The sequence below is a fragment of the Leishmania mexicana genome, chromosome 17 (genome assembly GCF_000234665.1).
Source record: "Leishmania mexicana MHOM/GT/2001/U1103 complete genome, chromosome 17".
Taxonomy (NCBI): domain Eukaryota; phylum Euglenozoa; class Kinetoplastea; order Trypanosomatida; family Trypanosomatidae; genus Leishmania; species Leishmania mexicana.
Window position 1 is genome coordinate 501,691 of NC_018321.1, and position 17,830 is coordinate 519,520.

The following is a 17,830-nucleotide window of genomic DNA, read 5'->3' on the forward strand; positions in this document are numbered from 1 at the left end:
CGAGCTGATGTGTGGATAGGCCGCATGCGGATTGCAGGCGCGTGTCGAGTCGTGAAGCAGGCAGCGGGGTCGGCGATTCTGGCGCCATGCCGGTTGAAGGTCACTGTCACCCGTGACGAAGCTGAGGTTGCCCCACCTCCCCTCTCCCGCAGGCAGGTGTGTACAGGAGTGGTTCACGACGGCGAGGCGGGCGTTGTGTGGCCTGGTGGGAAACAACCGCTCGGGAAGCGGCGCGCGGCGTCAGCTGAAAACGTGGCAGCGGATCAGTTGGGACGTGTCTTGCGACGGCTGTGGTTTAGGGCCGGCGGTCGTGATGGCTCCTGCTCATGTATTCTTGTGGTTTGTCGAAGGGGCGGGGCGGCTGTCCTCCAATGGGAGGTCACATTTTGTTGCTGGGTGGCCGATCGCTGACCGCGTGTGTGAAGTGGGCAACACAGCAAGCCGCCATGACGGGCACGCGATGGGGACGTGGCCCCACCGGCGCATGTGAGGCGCCTTTTCTTTGGGTTTTCTTGTCTGCCATCGCTGCGGCTCTCACGGGCTACCTCCACCGAGTCCTGCAGTCCACACGGAGCCACATCACTCCGTGACTCACCGTCCATACGTGATTCAACACCCTGCTACGTAAATGTCAGCGAAACTCTCGCAGATGGGCCGGGCCGTGATCCTGTACACCAAGAGCGAAGGGGCACAACGGGCGACACGGGGAGCTGAGACCAGAGTCTGGAAGCACAGGTGGCTCCGCACTCTTGTCAACACGCAAGCAGCGTTGTATAAGCGTATCCGATGCTCTTGAATGGCGCGCACTCTGCGCCTGCCGGTATGGCCACGGTGTTTACGCCGCGATGGCACGCACATCGCCCCACAAGCTGGACCGATGGCGACGACCAACATGCCGACTCGCTCCATGACATCGCTCTCACTTTCTTCCCTTCGTGTCTCCCCTTCCCCGTCCTTTTCTACGATGTCGACGAACAGGAAGCGTTCACCGCTCCCGCTGCCGCATTCTCTCCGCTTCTCAAGTCTGCGCGCGCCCGCCTTTCGCATCCTCCGGTGCGGGACGTTGCATCTCTTGGGCTCTCTTTCGTTTCGTTTTTCTTTTGTTTGCTCGTGTGCACTATCGCTATAACTTGCATCGCTGTGGTTCCGCTTGCCGTCGCCGCCCCCGCCGCCGACGTCTCGCCACACCACTTTTCCGGCGCCTGAGTTTGTGCGCCGCTGTCTGCTCTTCTTGCTTTAGTGTCCTTTGCAGTGATCGACCGTTTCCCCTCCCCCCTTCTCTCTCCCTCTCCCTCTTGTCAAGTGACTTATTCTGATTTTCTAATCCTTTCCGTCTGCTCGCGTCACCGTTTGTGTGTGACTGTGCGAAGGTGGGGTGGCACTCAAGCTCACATGTCTGCCACGACGTTGTCTGCAGGAGTGCCGGCGCTGTCGGAAGACGCGGCAACCCCTTCTTATTCATCTTCCTCGCCCGCTCCTTGCGGCAATGCAGGTGCCCCGGGTGGTGTGGCTGGTGCCGCTGCCACCACCACGTTCGACGCACCCTGCCCAGACGGGGAGCCACGGCAGCGGAAGCTACCGCGCGTTCCACGTACACCAGAGATGGTGGTGAAAGTGCGCGACTGCCCTATCTCCCGTACGGAGATAGAAATCTGCTATCAGTGCTTCGGCAACCCCGATGATGGACTGCCGGTGGTGCTGCTCATAGGCGGCCTCAACATGCAACTCACCGCGTGGGATGAGTCCTTCTGCGAATCCCTTGTGCGCGCCGGCTTCTACGTGATCCGCTACGACAACCGCGATATCGGGCATTCCACCAAGATCGAGAACTGTGGTAAGATCAAGGCGCCGATGCTGTTGCTGCCCGACCGCGCGGCTCAGTGGCTGGGCGAGGAGCTCCCTTATCAGCTGGAGGACATGGCGGCAGACGCTTGGGCGCTTCTCGACGCGCTGCACATCCCATGCGCGCACTTATTCGGTATTAGCATGGGCGGCATGATTGCGCAGACGGCGGCGCTACAGGCGCCGGAGCGGACGATGAGTCTCACGAGTGTCATGTCGTCGACGAACGCGCCGGACCTTCCGCAGCCGGAGCTTTGGGTAAAGCTTTGGATGCTGCGCCGACCGCCGCGCAACTGCACCGTCGAGACGTTACTAGAGTTCCGCGTCCACTCGCTGCGCCGCCTCCTGCGCTACGCCTTGCCCCCCGACGGCGAGTACCTGAAGAGGCGGTTCTTGATCTCGCTGCAACGTAGCTCCTACGCGGCCGGGTTAGTGCGGCAGGCCGCCGCGATCCGCCGCGCCGCCGGTCGCGATGCACTGCTGCAGTGGCTGCACGTCCCCGCCCTTGTCGTGCATGGTGCGCAGGATGTTGTGGTGGCGCCGATGAACGGCTATCGGACGGCGACGATGCTGCCGTATGCGCGGTTGCTCGTGCTGAAAAGCATGGGCCACTATTTCCACCCGGCCTTCTTCTCGACCATTATATCAGCCTTTGTGGACATGGCAGCCTCGACAGATCCTGCGAGGCGATACCTGGGCTCGGCGCTGCCTTCCGCGAGTGCGCAGGAGCTGCCGATAACGAGCGGCGATGGCGCCGACGGCCAGGGCGTGAGAGGGAAGTCAGGAGCTGTGGAGGCGGTGGGCTCTGGCGATGACGAGGACGAACCGTCTGCCGAGCCAGGCGACGCTGTCGATCCGAAGACGCACATGATGGCCTCACTGGGCGAATACATTGTGCCAGTCGTCGCCGATGCTGAGTCTCCGATCGGAAAGGCGGTCTGCCGGTCGGTCATGGTGGCGGTACCGGGTGGCAACAGCAACCCTGCCGTCCCGGAGGCCGTCATTGTGGAGAATCTTTTTCAGCGTGATCCCTACGCAGCGGTGAGCGTGCCGACACCAGCCATCGTGAAGCGGCCTGCGCCGCCGTCGTCGCCAGAGTCGACACATCGGCGGACCGCAACTGCGGTACCCACGGGCGATGGACTGATGATTGGTTCGTTGCAGGATGCCAGCAGGAAAGTGCAGCCGTCGTCGTCCTGTGCTGCCAAGCTGCACTTATCTCCTCCTTTATCACCCATGGGGGGCGCTAAGCAGTTTGTGCTCTGCAGCCCCTCGTGCTGGCATGAGTTGGAGCCGTTCCCTCAGCGCAGCGCTGCTGCTGCTGCTGCTGTGGGCGGAGCTGGAACAGCGGAGATCAGCAGAGGTGGGGATCCTTTGGCTGAGAAGGCGGCGGAATGGTTCCCCGGCTCTTCCTCGTCAGTTGCCCTGGCTGCGGAGACGTCCACTTGCTCGGCCGGTAAAGGTGTCGGAGCGGTTGAGGCGCCGTCGTGGCAGCGACTTCCTAGCTTCCACCCAGTGGTGGTGGGGGTCACCCTGGAGGAGTACCTGCGCACGCACCCGACAGTGCAAAAGGGCAGTGACATTATTCCTGCCACTGCTACGGACAGCACGGCGGTTGCCGGAGCTGGAAGGCCGAGCAAGACAGCTGTAGCAGTCAACGAAAACGTCGACACGACACTCTCCGTTACCGCGGCGAATACAGCAGCGGCGCCTCTTGATGCGATTTCGGCAGCTTCACCGATGGCGCCTGCTGTTGCGGGCACCGGAGGCGGTGCGGGAACGGTGGAAGCCGCGTATGGTGAGTCAGCTTCCTTCTCCCCCGCGTCCAGCGTCCCATCGGAGGAGCGTCGCGCTGATGAAGCCTTCTTGCACTGCGAGGCGTCGCAAGACTTTGTCGCTGCAACCTCCTTCACTTCCCTGTGAGAGCGACGGTGGAGGAGGATGGGTGAGGGGAAGCGAATCACTAGAAAGAGTGATGCCTTCGTGAGGAGGGAGAGGAGCGAGGGCGGGCGTGACGTACGCGCAATATGCGTGTGCCATGCCGCGCGAACGGGCGGCTGCGATAGTCCGTCTGATATTGAACATATGAACAAAAAAAAACGTTGCACACGCACCTGAACCCGTACGCGCAGATGCTGCGCACGAAGGGTGGAGGAGGAGGACAGGCCTCGTGACTATATTCCCCCCCTCCTCTTGTAATGTGTGCACACTATTCGCTTTTCGATCGCTCTGTCTATGTGTGTGTGTGTGCCTGGGAGCCGATTACGTATCAAAACTCGCCACGAGAGTGAGAGGCACCGGATCAGGAAGATCCGGAAAGTAGCAGCGACGGGTGAGGACGCACCGTAGGAGGGGGTCGCGCCACTCAACTCCGATGGTGCATAAGAATCAAGGCTGGCCTTGAGCCCAACCGCTGCCGAGTGGCAAACTGCGCATCGCCTGGTGGTTGACGCCACAGAAAGCACAGGAGCTGCAGCGCAAGCAGAAGGGAAATAGTGGCTCACTGTGCACGCGCCTGTGCTCATGTCTGCTGAAAGGGTTCGCCCGGAGTCTGCAACACGTTGCAGGCTCGGTGCGTCTGCCCGGCTTCTCCGCCATTCGTCCACCCCCTCTCTTCTCCTTTCTCTTTCCTGTGCTCGCCACTGTGATGGGTACTGGCATTCGCTCGGGCCCTAATGCGCCGGTGCATGTGGCTGGCCCCCTTGTCGTTGTGTGTGCCTCCCTCGGGTATCCCTCCCACCACCACCACCGCCACCAACTCCCTCATTCAGCTCCATCGTCACGTGCATTGCCGCCGTCCTCTTCGCCTCTCGTGATAGCTACACCTCCGCGCGTTGTCTTGCCGTGTTTCTGCGCGCATGTGCGGCTGCCGCTGCTGCCAAACCCCGAAAACAGCGACACGTTTTCGATCTTTTCTTTTGCCTGTTTTTTTCTGAGGCGCACGCCGCCCTCTCCAGCCTCCGCACGCTCCGCGTTTCACCAGCACCCGCCCTTCCCTTCCCTTCCCTTCCCCTCTGCGTGCGGCCGTCAACACAGAAACAGCCACGGGCGGAGACGCCGTTGGTTCATGTAAGGGGGTGAGGGGATGAATGCCAACGGTGATGATGCAGCCAACGCCGGGGCGCCTCGTCAAGGTCCACGTCGCGTTGAAGCGCCGCATGCTCAACAGGGTGCGGGGCCCACAGATGCAAGGGGATCGGATGCCTCAGCCGCGTCGCTAAAGACAGTGCCAGAATCGATGGTGGGTGTTCTGTCCCCACCGGCGCTCGTGCCGCTGCCAGCAACGGCGGCAAGTGCAAGCTCGCCGGAGATGAGCACGGCACCAACTTCCTTTCCTCTGACTACAGCGGCCCCCTCCGGCGCCTCGGACGGTAAGGCGGATGATAGTGGCGAAAACAGCGGTAGCGCTGGCGCTGCAACGCCGCAGCGAATTCGAACAGGCACGCAGGCGTGTGACCTCAACACTCGCCACCGCGGCGGCTCCTCTGACCCGTTGCACCGTGCTCCGCACACCCTCTCAGCGGACAGGACGCCGCAGGAGCTCTTGCCCAACTTGGAGAGCGGCAGGGGCTTCTCCTCCATGTCTACCAGCGGTGATGCCACCTTGGCTTTCAGAGCCTGCCCGGGCACGGCCAGCTACTGCGCTGGCCCGGTCACGGGGCCACTGGAAATACCCTCTGCATCTACCGCGCTGACAGAGCGAGGACCTGCCTCAACGTTCCCTTCAGCATCGAGATCGTTGCTCTCCGCGCTGCACATCGCGAACACGTCCACGATTCCTGTCACTCCTTTCAGCGACACACGTGCCCGCCACGACACAGCTGCGGGGGGGACGCCAGTCATAGCGCCGGCAATCCACTTTAACGGACGGTCAGCAACACCGGAGCATAATCCGGAGCGGCAGCAGCGACCATGCCGCAGAGGCAGTCCGCAGCCCACGGCACAGGATGCGGGCGCAGCGGTGGTGCCTGACATGCGAGATCAACAGCGGCTATCGCAGATGCTGTACGGAAGTCCGCATCGAGAGCAGCGCCCCGGCCGCTTCCCCACATCGAGTCATGACGCAGACGCCGCCGTGTCCCGGATGACGGACCACGTGTTCGTCAACGCGGATTTTTCCGCCATGCAACTCCTGCCGGAGCGACGGGTCGACTCGCCGAGCCACGACACAGAGGCCGGTGGCGGTGCCGGCAGATCCGGCACGGGGGTGCACCCACAGCAGCGGGAAAGCCGCAATGCGGAGTTGGCGGCAGACATCGGCTGGCACGATGTTGCCCATTTCACGTCCCTCTTCCGCATTGTTCGACCGGTGGCTGGCACATCGTCGACAGAGGCTGCTCTTCTTCAGCAGGTGCGCATCGCCACCTCTGAGGAGCGTCGCGTGCGCATGTTGTTCCACACTCGGCCGCGCATCCGGCTGAGGGAGCGTCCTCTGATTGTGACGAACGCGGTGTTCGACCGGCCAGGCTGGGTGCAGCCGCTGTGCCACCCTACTCTCTGGATACCGTGTGCGCGCAACACCATCTACTCGATACCGCTGAGCACAGTGATGCGGGCGCCATGGGAACCGGACTTCTTTGCGTCAGCACAGCCAAGCGTTGCGTTCTTGGCTTCCGAGACGTTGGTGCTGCCCGGCGAGCAGCTGCGACGCGACCTCAGCGGGGCTGCCCATGACGGGCCGCGCGCATTGGGCTCCCCGTTCACGACCGCCATGCCGACTGCCCCTGCTTTCTACCACGTACCCCTCACGGCGCTGCCGCTGGCACAGTCAAGTGCGTACGATCGCCGTGCTGATAGGGAGCTCCTTCGCCGTATGAGAGTCTCGTCGTCGTTAAACCCGCTAAGCCGCATCGGTGAACGCGCGGCGGCGTACTCGCACAGGGAGCTGCTCATCCCCAGCATCGAGACGGCCAGCCGACCAATGCGGTTCGCCCACAACTGCAGCCACCTGCTGTACCGCTGCTTCTGTGTGCGGTGTGCCATCGCTTCCCAGATACAGGCACTGCAGGCGGACGCCGAGATGCGCGGCGCTAAGATGACACTGTTTCCGTCCTGCATCTGTCTGGGGGTGGAGTCCAAGTCGCGCACCGAAATCCTGTCCACGCTGTGTCTCCTCGACCTCTTCACGCTGGGCGCCCCGTTTGGTTGCTGCTGCTATCATGGACTTGGCTCCGCCGTGTACGGGTGGCACCTGCGCTACATGCTGCGTGCACGGTATCGCATCTTTGCGTGGACGTCGATTGACCTACTCATCATGTGCTGCATCCCTGGTCTTGCGCTAGATCAGCAGGGGGCGGAGCTGTTGCTCAACGGTACCCCAGAGGCCACCATAGGACTGAAGTTTATGGCTTAGTGCCCCCCCTCCCCAAACCCCCCGGAGGGAAGGGGGGAGCGCGAGCGGACGCGATCGTGTCCTGCTTTTCCCTTCCCCTCCTCTCGTGCAGTGCGCACCCGTACACGTGGATGCATGTGTGATCATCGAGAGGTGAGGCTCACCCTCCCCATAAGACAACGAAATGTGGGCAGTACTGCGGTGCCGCGTAGGATGATGGGGGTACACAGGTGCGTGCGCGAGGGTTGGGTGCTTCCGGGTGGGTCTTGGCATCACGCGTGGCGCCAGTGAGTGCCTTTAATAATGTCGAGAGGAGAAGCGCCGTGGTAAGGGTTAGAGAGAGCGAGGGAGAGGGAGGGGGGAGAGGAGGAAGGGGTGGTGCGTACTCAGACGTAAGGGTGATGTGTATGCGTTTCTGCCAGCGCTTCCGTCATCTCTCTCTCGCTCTCTCGTCTCTGCCTCCCGCGCTTCTTCTTCCTCTCCAAGCGTGTGTGTGTGTGGGGGGGGGAGGGGCTGGATGGAGGCACTGTTTAGGTCGTCGCCTTGGCTGGGCATAGCGCGATACCCCCCCTCCCTCACACACACACACGGCTGTTTCTCCCTTCCGTCTGTCTGCCTGTATATATGAATGTATACCATCTGTGTGTTGCTGCACATTCGGTTCTGGTTTCTGCCGCTGTCGGCTCTCGCCGTCTTCGTTCATTGATCCGCTGGTGTGTGGCGGATGTCCTCATGGCGAATGGTTTCTTGCACGGTTGATCATGTTTTCCTTTGTGTGTGCGCGTGCGCGTGTGTCTGTCGGCGGGCCCGCAACCTGTGCTGCCCTTGGTCGGCCCCCCTCCCCCTCGGAACTGGCGCACTATGTAATAAGCTTTTCCTTCCTTGCCTCTATGCATGCGCGTGTGCGTGCGCGCTCTTTTCTTTCACGTTTTCGTTGCGGTTTTGCACCTCCCCCTCCCCCATCCCCCCACACACGTGCATACCCCCACGCTGCACCTCCTCGGTGTCGCCCTCTCTCTCTTTCTCTCTCGCTCACGCACGCACACACACACACACACACACACACACACCGCTGCGGACGCATCTCTCCCCCTCCCCTTTTCCTTTTTCTGGGCTCACATGATCGATGTAGTGTGTGGTGTGCCGTATGTAAATACGTTGTATGTGTGGCGCATGTCGCACCTCTCTCGCCTGGCTTCCCTCGCCGTCCTTTCCCCACGCCTTTTACAGACTTCTCGGCGCCGCTGTCGGTCGCCCCTTCGGTGTTGTCACCCGTGTTGCGTCTCTGCTCGTCGTCGTCGTTTCTCTGACTTTCTCTACTCGGTGTTTCTTGTGTGTCCGGCTAGCCTCCTTCCTGCGGACTCTGTTGGTGCACCGGCTCGCATACGCCATACACACGCACAGGCGTGCACGCGAGCCGCTGTCGCAGTCGGCGCCATTTCTACTGCTTTGCGTGCCTTCATTGACATTTCCCTCTCCCCCTCCTCCCTCTCTGCCTTTTGGTGAGTCACGCGGAGCTGCCTCTCCATTGGCGTCATGGAGCCACCCCACCCTACCCTTTGGCTGCTTCGCATGCCCACCCCTTTCTCTGTTCGCTGAAAGACCGCCAGAAGTTTCGGCGATGGCGCGGCAGAGAAGGGGTGGTGAAGAATACGGCTACCGGACGACACAGGAGGAGCCGCAGGAGTGGTAAACTTGCGTTGAAAGAGGTTGGCGAGCGCGGTGCGCGGAGGGAGGGGCGGCGGCGGCGGCGGGATGGGGACCTTCTTCCTGCTCAGGACGCGTGCTCACATGGACGCCACATACCACACGCCACCCACTCCTACTTTCAAAACGAAGAAAGACGGTGACAGAATCATGCACAGCATGCCTGCGCGCATGCGTTCTCTTCACTGTGTACGACCACACCGTGTGCAGCTGGCCGTCACTGCCCTCCTCCTCCTCCTCGTCGTCGTCGTCAGCGCTTTCCGCAAGTGTGGGCTCATAAAAAGGCGCATCCCTGTGCGTTACGCGAATGACCAGAGGGAAGGCACGAGCAAGGCTCCATGACGGTGAGCACATGTGGCCACCTGGAGCAGCAGACCATGAAGCAGGGGATGCGCACACATAGGTCTGCCGATTAACATCCTTTTCTTCGCATCCCATCTTTATCTTTTCCTACCTCCGCGCTCTCGACGCGCCGGCGACTACACCCGCAGACACAGAGAAGGCCAACAGCCGCACGCACGTGCACGCACGCAGCCGAGCATGTTCTTGTCTGCGACTCGTCAGCTGCGTGCCCTGCGCGCCAAGCAGCACGCGACACGGGCAGTTGTGGAGGAGCACATGGCGGCCTACGAGGCTGCCAGGAACGCGTACGAAACTGCGCAACGTCAGGAAGCAGAGTTGCGAGCGATGCTGTGCGCCGCGGAGGCACGCGCGGCACAGCTGCTCCGAGACTTCGACGATGCGGAGGCGAAGCTGCGCAACACCACGACCGACCTCAGCCACACTCAGTCTCTCTGTCACTCCCTTGAGAGTCGCATTGCAGAACACGCCAGGTGCCAGCGCTCGGCTGTGCTGCTACTGGCTCCGCCATCTTCGTCGATATCGAAACGATCAGCACCGCCACGGCTGTGCCACATGGATCCGTACAGTCTCTTGCACACGCCCACGGGTGAGGCCTTTGCGTACGACCTTGTCGAGCTCCGCAGCTGTGCGTCGGCGGACCAGGCGGTGGGGGTGCTCAACGGTGGGGAGAGCGATGACGGTAGTGAGACGGAGAGCATGAACGACGCAGCCGACGCGGGGGCCTGGGGGAGCAACGATGGCGGTGATGATGTTGACGCAGAGGCGAACCAGCTTCCAAGCAGGCCAAGCATCACGTCTCTCTTGACCGAAGCCGTCCGGGACGTGCTTCATGGCTATCACTACACGCTCCTGTTCACGTCTTCCGATGGCTGCCGCCTCTGCGCCCAATACGAAAATCTGACGAACAACGTGTGCCCAGCGACAGCGCCTTCAACCAGCGACGTGCCAGCCGCGGCATGCGGACAGCCCCATAAGCATCGGCGGACGTGCCAGCCGGCGAACCTATGTCTGCGCCTCCTTCAGCTCCTTCAGCGAGAAGCGGCGCGCAGCGGCGTTCGTGCGCTCAGCGTCACTGTCGCTGCCGGCTGTGTTGGTGCAAGGGAGGCGGCACGCATCCCTGGGTCAGGAGTCACGGCACGGACAGCGTCGGCCAAAGAACCCAATCGTGCCGCTGCGACGTGTGGCTGGACGGACCTGCTTCTGCCGGCAGCCACGCGGCACCAGCAGCTGACCGTCTCCATGGAGGCTGCACCGTCAGAAGAGCGTGAGGAGACAGCACTGCCATCGATGCCGTCCGACGTGTGGAGCATGCGGGGAACGAGCGGCGGCAGCGCTGGAGCCGGTTCTTGGCTCGACGCCGGTTGCACGCATCCCAATGACCGCCACATTTTACTGCCGTCGACGTCTTCTGCGACTGCGGCGACGGGGGCTCCGCTGACGTCGCATGCGCCCACCCTCGAAGGCGTGCCTGTCAGCTCCATCGAGGCGGCGGCTTTCTGGCTGCGGGAGGCCGGCCTCCTCTCCACAACGGACACCTCGAACATCTCCACGGACAGAGTAGCGCTGAAATCCCCCACCACGACCTCCACCGAGCGCGTCGATGCGCAGGAGGTGACTGCTGATGCCTCTGTAGTGGTTCTTCTCGTGGGCGTGGACAGCCAGGACGCAACAGGCAAGCTGCACAGGAGCCTTCTGCGTATCGTCAGCGACACTCACTTCGATCCGGGCTACTTCGCCCATGCCGGGCCGTTGCTGAGGAGCGGCAGCAGGGGCATGGATGTCGATCCTCCCGCGTGCTGCTCTCCTTCGACGTTTGCATTGTACATGTCTCATGCCTTGGGGGTCGTTGCGCGCGCGGCCGCCGCAAAGATGCCGGATGCGGGGGACGCAGGGCAGTGTGCCACACAGGTGAGCGACGAGCATGATGGTACTGCTGCGAGTTCTCCCGTTCGGATGCTGCTGTTGCAGGGAGCAGAGGTGGCCCCCCTCGCTGCCTGCGAGATACGCGCTGCTGCCCAGAGCATCTCTTTGCAATGGCCAGCCGAGGTGTGTGCAAGCTCTCCCGCGGCTCGCGGACACGCCTCCTCGCGCTCTCAACTCGATGCAGCTTGGTCGCTCTGGGCGGCGCTGCTGCGGCCTGTGTTTGGAGGCAACAGCAAGGCACTGTGGCTGCACTGCACGAACGGCGACAGCAGAGGCTTCCATGACTCCGCAGGGAGCGCCCCTATCCCCGACGGCCTTCCTTCTCCGCCTGTCCCACGCGACGATACAGCAGCGCTTCGGCTGGGCGCGCTTTTCTGCCGACTGGTGCGCCACGACGCCGTCGCCTCCGAGGTGTCCCCAGACCTGGCGCGTCTTGTGCGCGTCCGTCTGTGAGGCGTCAGTGCTCGCCGTCCACGTCATCCGTGCATGAGCGGCCCGTCCATAGCCAGCTGAGGACAGACGCCACCACGGCACGCCCTTGCGCACATTTCTTTCACACGGTCGCTGCCGTGCCAAGCGTCAGAGGGGTTGCCCTTCGACTTGCTCTCTGCTCGAGGGGCCGTGCCTCTTCTTCGCGGACGCCCACGCCCCAACCTTCGCAGCGTGCTTCCGCTTTTGTGGTTTGGCAGACCGCACCGCATAGAGAAAAAGGTCCCGGAACACTCCTCGGCCGCGAGCGAGCTCGCGCTAAGAGGGATGCTGCGCCGGTGAACGCATCAGTGACGTGGGCAAGCAGGCGTGCGAGCTCCTCTCTCGCGGGTGTGCGAGAGTGTGGGGCGGAGAGGGTGCAGGCACCTGTTTTGCATGCGAGGAGGTGTGCGGACGACAAACCCTCACCCTTCGCTCCCTCCTCGGCGACCATCTCCATCTCCTGTTTCCCTTGATCGTGGCGCTGCACCCGGCGGTGGCGACCACACGATTCGCCTCTCCGCGCACTTCCTCCATGACCTGCTCCACTGCTTCCCTTCCTCCGCCCCACTCCCCTCTCTCACTGTGTTCTTGGTCGCCCTCCCCCTCCCCCGCTGCCAATCCTCGACTCTTCCGTACGGGTGCGGCTCCCTATGCGTGCTACCGCATCAGCAGCACCGACTTCTCTCTCTGTCTCCGCCGCCACCAACCAGCACTGCCATCATCACCACACGCGTGCGTCGGCTTGCGGGGTTCATACAGTTGGGCACACGCACACGCACTCATAAGAGGCGACTGGCGCCCGTGCGTTCGTTCATCGAGGACGCGCGGTAACATCATACCCCCATACATCTCTCCCCCTCTCTGACCCCCTCACGTACCCACTCGCACCCACTCGCCTCCACCTCCCGTGAACGTCGGTCAATTCTGCGCTCACCGCCGTTCAGCGGAGGGGAGCCGGACGTCTGGGCTTCGGCACTAGGAAAGGGAAGAAGCCTCACGTGCTCGTGGGAGAGGCCATCATAGACCAAAGAGCGCACGCAACGCGCAGTCCGCAGTGGCGGCTGGTCCCCCCCTCCCCTCCTGTAGTGCTGCTTGGTTTTCCTCCTCTGCCTCCACCGGGCCCTTGTACATGCTCACACTCGCCCCCTTTTTTTCGCACTCTTGATATCATAGACATCGAGTAGTTGGCGCTCTCGCTGCCCAGCATTGTGTGTGTGTGTGTCGCTTCTATTGTTTGTTGCTTGGCCTTTCCTCGTCGGTCGTGCTGCTCTTCTCTGTTATCACTGACGCTGCGCGTTGGCGTCTTGTTGGTGCTCCCTGTCTCTGCGTGTCTCCCCCCACGCAGACGCACAAACACCCGCGCGTAGGGACGTGCGCTTCGTCGCGCAGCTGCAGGTCACTTCCTCCGATCTGCGCACCATTGCTTTATATCGCAGGTGGCGGGGTACGCGCTGCCGTCTCTGTCGGTCTGTTGCGGGTGGTGAGGGCCGTACTACTTCCCACCTGGGAGCGCCCCTCCCCTCCTCCACTCCACCCCGCTGAGTCTTATGAGTCATGGTCGGCGTATGCTTGAGGCGCAGGCGCAGAAGGAGCGTACGTCTGGCACCTGTGAAGACGGCCGGCTGGACGATGGGCACCTACGCAACGGCAGCCGAGCTTTGAACGACGACGGAACACCGGTGCGACTCTCACGCGGCGGCGCGCGCGCAAGCGGTGGCGAGCGCGGCAGGGATGACGGACTCGACGACGCCGCCCTCGTCTCCCCACCCCCTCGCCCAAGTGTGCAGCTTGGATTCGACCGCGCTGGTGACGGTAGCGGAAGCGCTAGTAGCGTTGCCACCGCAGCAGGCAGTGCGCTCGGGGCTACCTTAGCCGAAACTGCCAACCGCCAACAGCGGATCAGCGGCATTGGACCTTCTCCCGCTGCACCATTTTCCTGCGCACCCCTGGCCGTGCCACGTCGACTACAGTCGTCAGACGTGGCCGAGGGCGTGCGCGTCAGCGCTGCTCGGCGCATCGATGTGGACGCGGAGGAAGGGGAGAGTGACGACAATGTCAGGAAGACGCGCGGCACTCTCGCGGAGGCGGCGGGGAGGGGCTCGCCAAGGCGGAAAGGATGCGGCGGCCGAGGCGATTCGTTCGCCGGTGGTGACTCTGCACAACGCCGCATGTCTTCTGAGGCCCGCAGCCGCAGCCGCGCGGGCGGCAGCGGTCACTCCTCTGCGAGTGGCTTGCGCTATCCTGTGTCCCGAGTGAATGCTTTGGCCTCGACTGCGACTCTCTCAGCGGCTCCGCATGATCTGCCAAGCCCTCTCAACCGAAGCCGCACCGGAAGCCGCTCGCCGCTGCCGATGACGGCCGTGCAGAAGACACCGGCTTCCACTTCTCTAGCTCGTCAGCCTCGCGCGGCCCCTCTACCGGCGCCAGTAACTGCTGCCGTTCTTCGCCCGAGCAACACGGAGTCTCGTGCAAGCCCAACGCCAGACACGGGCACGGCAACCGCGGCCACCCATGCTCCTCGTCAGCCACCGCCACTACGACAGGAGTCATCGTCGCGGAGCGCTGGCGGCCCAGGCTTCACGACGGCGATGACATCATCAGCGAAGACTCCTCCGTTGCAGACGCTCATGTCACCGGCATCTCCTCCGTTACGGGCTGGGGTGTCGCCCCGCATGCTTCCGCTGCACCCTACCAGGGCGGATGCCAGCAGCGCGTCCATGTTCCTCTCCCGTGCGGCCAGCGCAAGCACCGTCACCACGACGGTGGCCACCACTCCTTCCTCCTCGCAGGCGCAGCTTCCGCCGCCGGTCGGCTCGCAAGTGTCGCCCTATGAGTTGCAACAGCATCAGCCGTATCCGATCCCGCCCACGCCGTCGTCCACGGCTGTTGCAGTCATGCCATCCCGCTCCGCTGTGCCCCACGACATGGTCGATCTCGCTGGGGACGCATCCGGAGAAGACCGCGCCGCCACAGAGACGGAGCCGCACACTCTTCTCCGCTCTACCAAACCTCTTTCTCAGAAGAGTGAGCCTGCAGTGGCGACGGCTGGGTCTGAGTGGCAGTCAGCGCCACCGTCGCCACTGCCGACAAGCACTGAGCTGCTAGCCCGTCCGCGACTGCCGCTGCTTCCGGAGGCGACGGTGCCGTACGATGAAGTGGGCGTCACCCCGTTGACAAACAGCGCGGATCGCCGCGTCTATCCCTTCATGCGTGACTTCAGCGGCTTCCACAACACTGGCAATGATTGCTACGGTTGCAGCCTACTGACGATGCTGCTGCGCAGTGAAGTGTTTCGTCGTGCGTTGCTCGGCTCACCGCTTGTGTGCGCGATGCGGCGCTATGAGGCTCTCCTGACGGGTAAGGCGGAGCGGCGTGTGCTGTGGACGAGCGGGTACGTCAACACTGCAGCGGGGACAAGGGCGAAGAAGGCGGCGGCGCGGAAGCGCACCCGGGCTGCCGGATTCTCTATCGATGACGGTGACGACGGTGGACAGACGGAGGAAGCGTCAGTCGCGGGTGCCTGCGGCTTGCCTGACACCACGCCAAGAGTTCCGGCGGAAACACTGGCGCACTCGCCGTATGTGTGGCGCCCCACTGCAGATGTCCAACACACGCTCGACGTTCTCGACACCTTCTCCCTGAGCGAGCTAGAGGATGTGCTGGAGGTGGATCTGGAGACTCAGCGCGTCCCCGCTACGCTGCATGGCGCGCTCGCCGCACTTGCACGAGCGCAGCGCTGGCGTGAACACATGACAACGCTTGTGAACGCGCCACGGATGCAGGCGGCGGAGCGGCAGCGCCTTATGGAGACGAAGATCTACCACGACAACGATCGTGACTTTGACGGGCAGGTTTACACGTACGGCATTCGACTCAACGCCGTGGCCAACTTGTTCGATGGCGAGTTCTTCCTCGGTGATCAGGAGGATGCGCACGAGCTGTTTGTGTCGGTCATGGCGAAGCTGGAGACCGAGGCGGTCAAGCTTCAGCATCGGTGCGATGAAGTACTCGAGCGCCGCTCCTCTGTCACCCTAACGGAGGCGAGCAGCGCGGAGGACGAAGTGGACGAGGAGGTGGAGTCGGAGGAGGGGAGGCCCAACAACGAAAGGGGGACGAGGTTTGCGGAGAAGCGTCTGCTGCACGGGGCTCACGCCCCCTTTGCCCCCTCCCTGAGTCCATCAGACGTTCCGGCTGCTGCTAACCCCTCGGAACAACCCCGCCTCTCTGTCTCCACAACCGCGGGGGAGGTGTGGATCAACACGCTTGTGCAGACCCGACTCCTCAACATCATTCGATGCCGCACCGGCGAGTGCCATCACGAGATCGTCACAGACGAGGTCTGCGTGAACCTCTCCGTGCACATTCCAGAGGAGCGCCCGACATCTTCGCCACCGGCGCCGCCTCTGCCGCCACGGCCGTGCTTCCCCGCGCAGCCGCCCCCCCTTTTGCCCACGCCCATCTTTCCCTCATCCTCGGTTGCGGCGACTGCGACAGCCCCGCTGCCAGCTGTGGATGGGGGTGGTGGCCGGTGCTGCTCCCTCGCGAACCTCTTGCACGAGTCCATGGCGTACGAAGCTCTGAACGAGTACCGGTGCGACTGTTGCGGCTCACGGACCTCTCAGTTTCAAGGCGGGTGCTTCTACACACGTCCGCCGCCGCTGCTGGTGCTACAGCTGAAGCGGTTCGCGACACAGTTTGTGAACGGCACCATCATCATCCAGAGGAATGGCCGCCGTGTCGCGGTGGAGGACAAGCTGGTCATTCACGCGCTGCCCAGTGCAGGGGAGTGGCATGCGGGACAGCGGCGACAGGATCGGCAACACCGGCGCGGTCCGGACCCCGTGGAGTCCATAGAGGTGACCGAGGCAGTGGAGGACGCGCGTGAGAGCGCGGAGTGCTACTTCTACTACGACCCCGACAAGAAACGTTTTTCTGCCGCTCTGCAGGAAGTCTGCGACGTGAGCGGGGGCGGTGGGCTGGCAGGGCAGGATGGGTTGAAGGATGAGAGGCAGCATAGCACAGGCGACGACCTGCACACGACCCTCGCTGCAGCAGCTCCTCCCTCTTCTCTTGTGCGGGCCATTCGGTGCCTTTACCGCCTGCGGAGCTGCGTCCTGCACCTCGGCCAAAGCCTCCACTACGGCCATTACGTGTCGGACTTTGCCGTCGACGGCGAGGAGGATGACGAGGAGGATGGCGAGGACGAGGAGACTGCCAGAGGGCGCCGCACGGCGGAGCAAGAGGCAGGTGTAAGGCCCACCTCTGAGCCGACATTGAGTTCTTTCAGTGCTGTACGACGACGCTGGCGCCGCGCGAACGACGAGCGGGTCGAGGTGCTCAGCGACGAAGTGGTGCAAGCCCGCCGTGCCGGCTGCTCCGACACGTACCTTCTTCTGTACGAGAAGGTCGCAGAGGAACGGGTGTGGTGCCCTGCCGAGGCGGTGCTGCCGGCGCCTGTCTACCGCAGCTCCGAAGGGGGCAAGACGTGAGGCGAAGCGGGCGGGTCGTTGCATCCGCAAGAGGCGCAGCTGTAGGAGTAGCCTGCGTGTGAGGGCCGAGGCACGGCAAGCCTCTCCTCCTCTTCCTGGTGGTGGTGATGGTGGTGGGGTACTGTGTGGGAGGGGCGCCGGCTTCTTATATCCCATCCTCTACCCCATCCCCTCCTCCTGCACATGCATGTAGTCGCGTTCTCGCGGTCGGACAAAGTCAGACACCACTGATGCGGCCGCCCCTTCCTCAGAGCAACGTTGTGTGCATGTATACGTGTGGGACATCAAGCAGCGCCGAAAGGGGCTCAAGGCGAAAAGGCGAACCGCGCGGTGGTTGACGCGGCAGCTCTCGTGTTCCGTGTACCCGGGGGTGATGGTGGTGGTGTTCTCGATTACGGCTGCAGTTCAGTACTGTCGCAGCAGCGAGGTTTCGCCCAGAGGCGTCTTGCTCGCTCTCTCCCTCCCTCCCTTTGCTAAGGTCTGTGCGTGTTGCCTTCCCATGCCTTCACGTGATGGACTTGGATGCCCCTCCCCCTGCCCTCACCCTCATCCTCTCTGCCATCCGTACGCTCTCTCACTACTTGGTCGTCATGGCGATGCTCAGCTGACCATCCCCGCCCCCTCCTTGCCCGTTCCCCGTGGCAGACGCGTGCGCGGAGAAACATCGAAAGACTCGTCCTTTCCTGCACACACCTTTACCAAA

At 63.0% G+C, this 17,830-nt stretch overlaps 4 protein-coding genes across 4 annotated transcripts; all 4 read left to right on the plus strand.

Moving 5' to 3' along the window:
• Positions 1–1,602: 1,602 nt before the first annotated feature.
• LMXM_17_1060 (esterase-like protein) lies at positions 1,603–3,765 on the plus strand (the record flags this gene model as incomplete). The annotated part of the gene is made up of 1 exon (XM_003873922.1): positions 1,603–3,765. One exon carries the CDS (start codon positions 1,603–1,605, stop codon positions 3,763–3,765), a length of 2,163 nt encoding a protein of 720 aa, XP_003873971.1.
• A 2,050-nt stretch (positions 3,766–5,815) lies between these two features.
• Positions 5,816–7,195, plus strand: LMXM_17_1070 (conserved hypothetical protein; the record flags this gene model as incomplete). The annotated part of the gene is made up of 1 exon (XM_003873923.1): positions 5,816–7,195. One exon carries the CDS (start codon positions 5,816–5,818, stop codon positions 7,193–7,195), a length of 1,380 nt encoding a protein of 459 aa, XP_003873972.1.
• Positions 7,196–9,421: 2,226 nt separating this feature from the next.
• LMXM_17_1080 (hypothetical protein, unknown function) lies at positions 9,422–11,620 on the plus strand (the record flags this gene model as incomplete). The annotated part of the gene is made up of 1 exon (XM_003873924.1): positions 9,422–11,620. The coding sequence occupies one exon, from the start codon at positions 9,422–9,424 to the stop codon at positions 11,618–11,620; it is 2,199 nt and encodes a 732-aa protein (XP_003873973.1).
• A 1,565-nt stretch (positions 11,621–13,185) lies between these two features.
• On the plus strand, positions 13,186–17,127 carry LMXM_17_1090 (cysteine peptidase, Clan CA, family C19,putative; the record flags this gene model as incomplete). Its single annotated transcript, XM_003873925.1, has 1 exon — positions 13,186–17,127. The coding sequence occupies one exon, from the start codon at positions 13,186–13,188 to the stop codon at positions 17,125–17,127; it is 3,942 nt and encodes a 1,313-aa protein (XP_003873974.1).
• Positions 17,128–17,830: the final 703 nt, after the last annotated feature.